Consider the following 4377-nt stretch of genomic DNA (forward strand, 5'->3'; position numbering starts at 1 on the left):
AAATCATGGCTTCTCTCAGACATAACTGCAAGAAAACGCAGGCATGTGGCCACCTCAGCAGCACACATGGCCTCAGCCTCCCTTCCACGCCAGCATCTTTCTGCTCCAAGGTCTCTTCCTGACCACCTGACACTCCCAATTATGAACTACAAGGTCTCTTGCTCCAGTCCATACCACCCCCCAGCCCTAGTGCAGCTAGTATTTTGACACCTGCTCAGAAACTAGAGGCTGAGAAAGGGAGTCACTCAAACCTTGAATCCCTGTGGCCAGTGAATAAGATAGACGTCCAGATAGTTCAGCTTCAGGTCCTTGAGGGTCTTCTCAAAGGCTTTCCTCACAAGAGGTCTCTCAAAGAAAGTGGGCCCCAACTGCAAAGAGTGTAACAGTGAGCTGTTAATACTGAGAAAAGGAAGGGCCACATTATACCCATTGTCCTTCCCTTTTGATTTGCACCCTGATCTAACCTGGCACAGGCCATTTATAACAAAGCTGATTAAGATCCACGACACAGTGTGGAAGATCACCAGGGCTCAGCACGTCAATGACATGTCTTAAGTGTTAAAACCAATTTACTTTTTCAACTCTCCTAGTACTCTATATGTCTCTCAGATCATTTAAGTAAATGTGGCCACAAATTTGAAATGTGTTTACCTGTCTCAGTCTCTTTGTCAGCTGTGGGCTCTCTGAGAGCAGGACTTGTGTGTAACTTTTAAATGTCAAGCATTCCTAGGCCTTCGAGAAAGATGGTCCTTTATCTGACCTATCTGATAGGTCCCTTATCAAGCCTGTCAGGCCCCAAATTATAACTTTATAAGGGCTTTATCCACACTTGGCTGCTACACAGTGGGATCTATTTGTCCCACCAGATGTATGCAATATCCAAGTACCTAGAACTAGTGTTTTCTCAGCAAGTTGTGTATAATGTAAATCCAGTGATTCTCAACCCTCTCTCACCCAACATCCTCTTCTTTTTTATAACATTGTGTATCTCACCTTTTACTAGACTGAATAAAAAAAATCATATATGACAATAGAAATATGCGCCTACTGTTTTCCAAAATGCCCCCTGGCTGAGAACCTTAGAGACACAGTGGCGGAGACCACAGTGCTGACAGGGAGGCCACACATCGAGCCCTGCCTGCACCCTTGGCCACTGACTGCCTCTGGGCAGATGGTGGATCCCTCTGATGGGGAACAGGGAGGCCCAGGGCAGTGCAGGGCTCCATGGAGACAACCCCACTGTGGGAAAATCAACCCGCAGGCAGGTGGCGCAGCAACGACATGTTCAAATATCAATAGCGGCTTGGAGTATGGATAGAATTGTATCCACGGATGTTATCAAGGCAGGGATGAAAAGGGCTACATATAGAAAAGGCTGACAGAGATCTCGCTGCCGACCCGACCCAGATACTTCTGCCTGCCTTGAAGTGAAGGCCTCCCACCCAATGCGCCATGTGCACCTTGCTGACGATGAACAGGTCCTCCCGCTTCACAGCCTGCTCTTGGATCTTCTCTTGGATGGCTTCCCCCACCTCATGTTCATTCCGATAGACATAGGCACAGTCAATGTGGCGATACCCTGCATCAATGGCCACCTTCACCGCTTCTTTCACTTTGCCGAGAGGAGACTGAAAAGCAAAAGAAAAGCCCATCACACATGTATTATTATTTTTTTTAAGCGACGGGGCCTTGCCATGTTTCCCAGGCTGGCCTCACACTACCAGTTTCAAGCAATCCTCCCACCTCCAGAGTAGCTGGAATTACACCACAGTCAGCAACCAACATAGTCTCTTATCTCCAGACCACCTTCAATAGGCTGCCCCACATGGCCCAGTTTCTCCAAACCAAGGCCTCACTGGGGTCTCCTTGGCCAGGGGATATCTGGGAGGATACACACTTTAGAAAAGTTTTCAAAAGAAAAGGAGGAAAGTTAATTAATTTTATGATTATGTCCTTATGTCCTGTCCTAGTTAAAGTCAGTTCCCCTTTCATCCAGGTTAGTCCTGAAATGTCTTCAGGTGTGTCGGGGAGTTCAGATGGCGCCACTGCAACTTTCTGAAGACCCAGATGAAAGCTTGACTCTAAATAACCCAGAGGGATTTTCAGACAATATCCCCAAACAGTGATAAGGATCTGGATAATGGTCATTACAGCATCAATCCGGATTCCAACACTTACTGGCTGTGTGAGTCTAAGCAGGTGACTCAATCTCTCTCAACCTTGTCTGCAAAATGCAAAAATTAGCAAGAGCCTCTTGAGGCCTTTGTGGTTATGACATGCTGCAATGAATGTTAAGTTTTTAGCAAATCACCTGACACACAGTAAGGCTCAGTAGAGGCTGTTCATTATACAATTTCCTTTCAGAAAAAAGGAGAAATAGAAAAGCTTATAGGAATAGAGTTTGTTTTCCATTCCTATAGAAGAAAGGGGGAGGGAGGGAGAATGAGAGAGGGAGAGAAAGAAGGGAAAGAAAGAAAAGAAAAGAAATAGAATTATCATAATTTGTTCTAAACTAGCCAAGCCAATGATGGGGGCAAAAAGCACTTAAAACTTGATCTCTCACAAAATAGTCTTTTAAACCTCTTCTACTGCGAGATAACATACATTGAAAAGAACATAAAGCATAGATGCACAGCTGCCCTACCACCTGGAGAAGAAACGGGCGGCCGCCAGGCATCCAGAAACACTCCTGTGCCCCCAACCACTATGCTACACTCTTCTTCACCTCCACTGCTAAGTTCATAATCCTTTTGTATATCATCTCCACATGTCGAAGATGGCTCCCTTCATAATTCTTATTTTCAATTCCAAAATTCTGGAATTTTGGATTCCAGAATTTTGGGTAAGTCTGGTAAACTTACCCAGGGTGAGCAGATTCCCTGCAGTTCTGGAAGTGATTATTTGTTCCATTTATATAGGATTGAAGCTCTGATTTTGAGTAAATCTTGCTAATCAAGCAACAGATGCCGTGCATGAATCAAGCTGGAAGTGATCAGTTCGCCCAGATTAACCAAGAATGTATCCTGAGAATGACCCAGTGTGGCAACAGAGTGTCCTACCCTCCAGCTTGGCACAAACGAGGGGAAAAATCAGGGTGCACAGAAGGAAAGAGAGTCAGAGGCAGAAGACTCAGCAGGGACATTAGCCATGAGGGATAGGAGAGAAGAGAAATTCCAAAGACTGCTTCCGGTCGCTAGTTAGGGTAGTGCTATCATGGATGAAAATGGCAAAGAAGGCAGAGTGAGGTGGTGATGGAACAACTTCAAACTTAGCCTAAGAAAGGCTCAGGAACCTGCCTCACTGAGTCCTGGATGTGCCTTACCGTGTTTTGCCAGCTGACATTAACACAGCCAGGTGGAGCTTATGACTCCCAGCCCAGGCTCTCTGCAGCCCCAGCACGTTGCAGATTTCAATGTGTACAGGAACCACCTAGGGATCTTGTTAAGGTGCAGATGCCCATTAGGTAGCCTGGGGTAGAGCCTGAGACTCTGCAGTTTCTTTCTCTCTCTCTCTCTTTGTCTCTTTCTCTCTTTCTTGGATCTCACTCTGCTGCCCAGACTGGAGCACAGTGACACCATCACTGCTCACTGCAGCCTTGACCTCTCAGGCTCAACACTCAATCTCCACCTCAGCCTCCCAAGTGGCTGGGACTACAGGTGCGTCCCACCATGCCCAGCTAATTTATTGATTCTTTGTAAAAATGGGGTCTTACCGTGTTGCCCAGACTGGTCTCCAACTCCTGGGCTCAAGCAATCCTCCTGTCTGGGTCTCCCAAAGTGCTGGGATTACAAGCATGAGCCACCACACCCGGCCAGTTCTGCATTTCTAACAAGCTCCCAGCTCATATGGATTCTGCTAGCCCAAGTCCCACACCCTGATCTGCAAAGGGGTGCCAAGGACTTGGGGCTCTGCATCCTCTCCGCAACCACCCAGCCCACAACAAACCCACAGCCAAGACTCTGGGGAAACGTTGAGCCCAATTAAGTGTCCTAGAGCCAGAGAGAGAAACTGTCCTGGAAAACAATTTTAAGTCCAACAGCTGCTTGAACTTTGATACCTGCTAGAGAAGCTCTCAGCACTGCTGGGAAAGCCAGCCTTGGAGCTTTGCAGCCTGAATCAGCTCTGAGAAAAGAAAGCAACCAGAGTCCCGGCTCCAGGATGGAATCTCACCTCTCCAAACCCCTGCCCGACCTCCAGGCTTTCCTGGCTGAATGCAGACAGAGAAAACACCCAAACGCCCCTCCAGAGAAGAAGGCTGCGCAAAGATTTGCATATTTACCTTCCAAGTGCCCAGGCCCACAATGGGCATCTTGGCTTTGGTACTGAGCTCCACAAAGGTGGCCATGGTTGGTGCAGAAATGATTCTGAGTGAGCAGG

General features: G+C 47.3%; 1 protein-coding gene across 1 annotated transcript in view; it reads right to left on the reverse strand.

Annotated features, from left to right (window-relative positions):
• The window catches only part of LOC105538411 (aldo-keto reductase family 1 member B10-like), a 16529-nt gene extending 12172 nt beyond the window's left edge, over positions 1-4357 (reverse strand). The window contains exons 1-3 of the mRNA XM_011978261.1: positions 4280-4357; positions 1461-1628; positions 252-368 (exon numbers count right to left, since the gene is read on the reverse strand). Coding sequence (XP_011833651.1) covers positions 252-368; positions 1461-1628; positions 4280-4345 — 351 coding nt within the window. The 5' untranslated portion in view covers positions 4346-4357. The remainder of the gene's footprint in view (positions 1-251; positions 369-1460; positions 1629-4279) is intronic.
• Between the last annotated feature and the right edge of the window lie 20 nt (positions 4358-4377).

This window comes from Mandrillus leucophaeus, unplaced genomic scaffold, assembly GCF_000951045.1.
Source record: "Mandrillus leucophaeus isolate KB7577 unplaced genomic scaffold, Mleu.le_1.0 Scaffold1911, whole genome shotgun sequence".
Lineage (NCBI taxonomy): Eukaryota > Metazoa > Chordata > Mammalia > Primates > Cercopithecidae > Mandrillus > Mandrillus leucophaeus.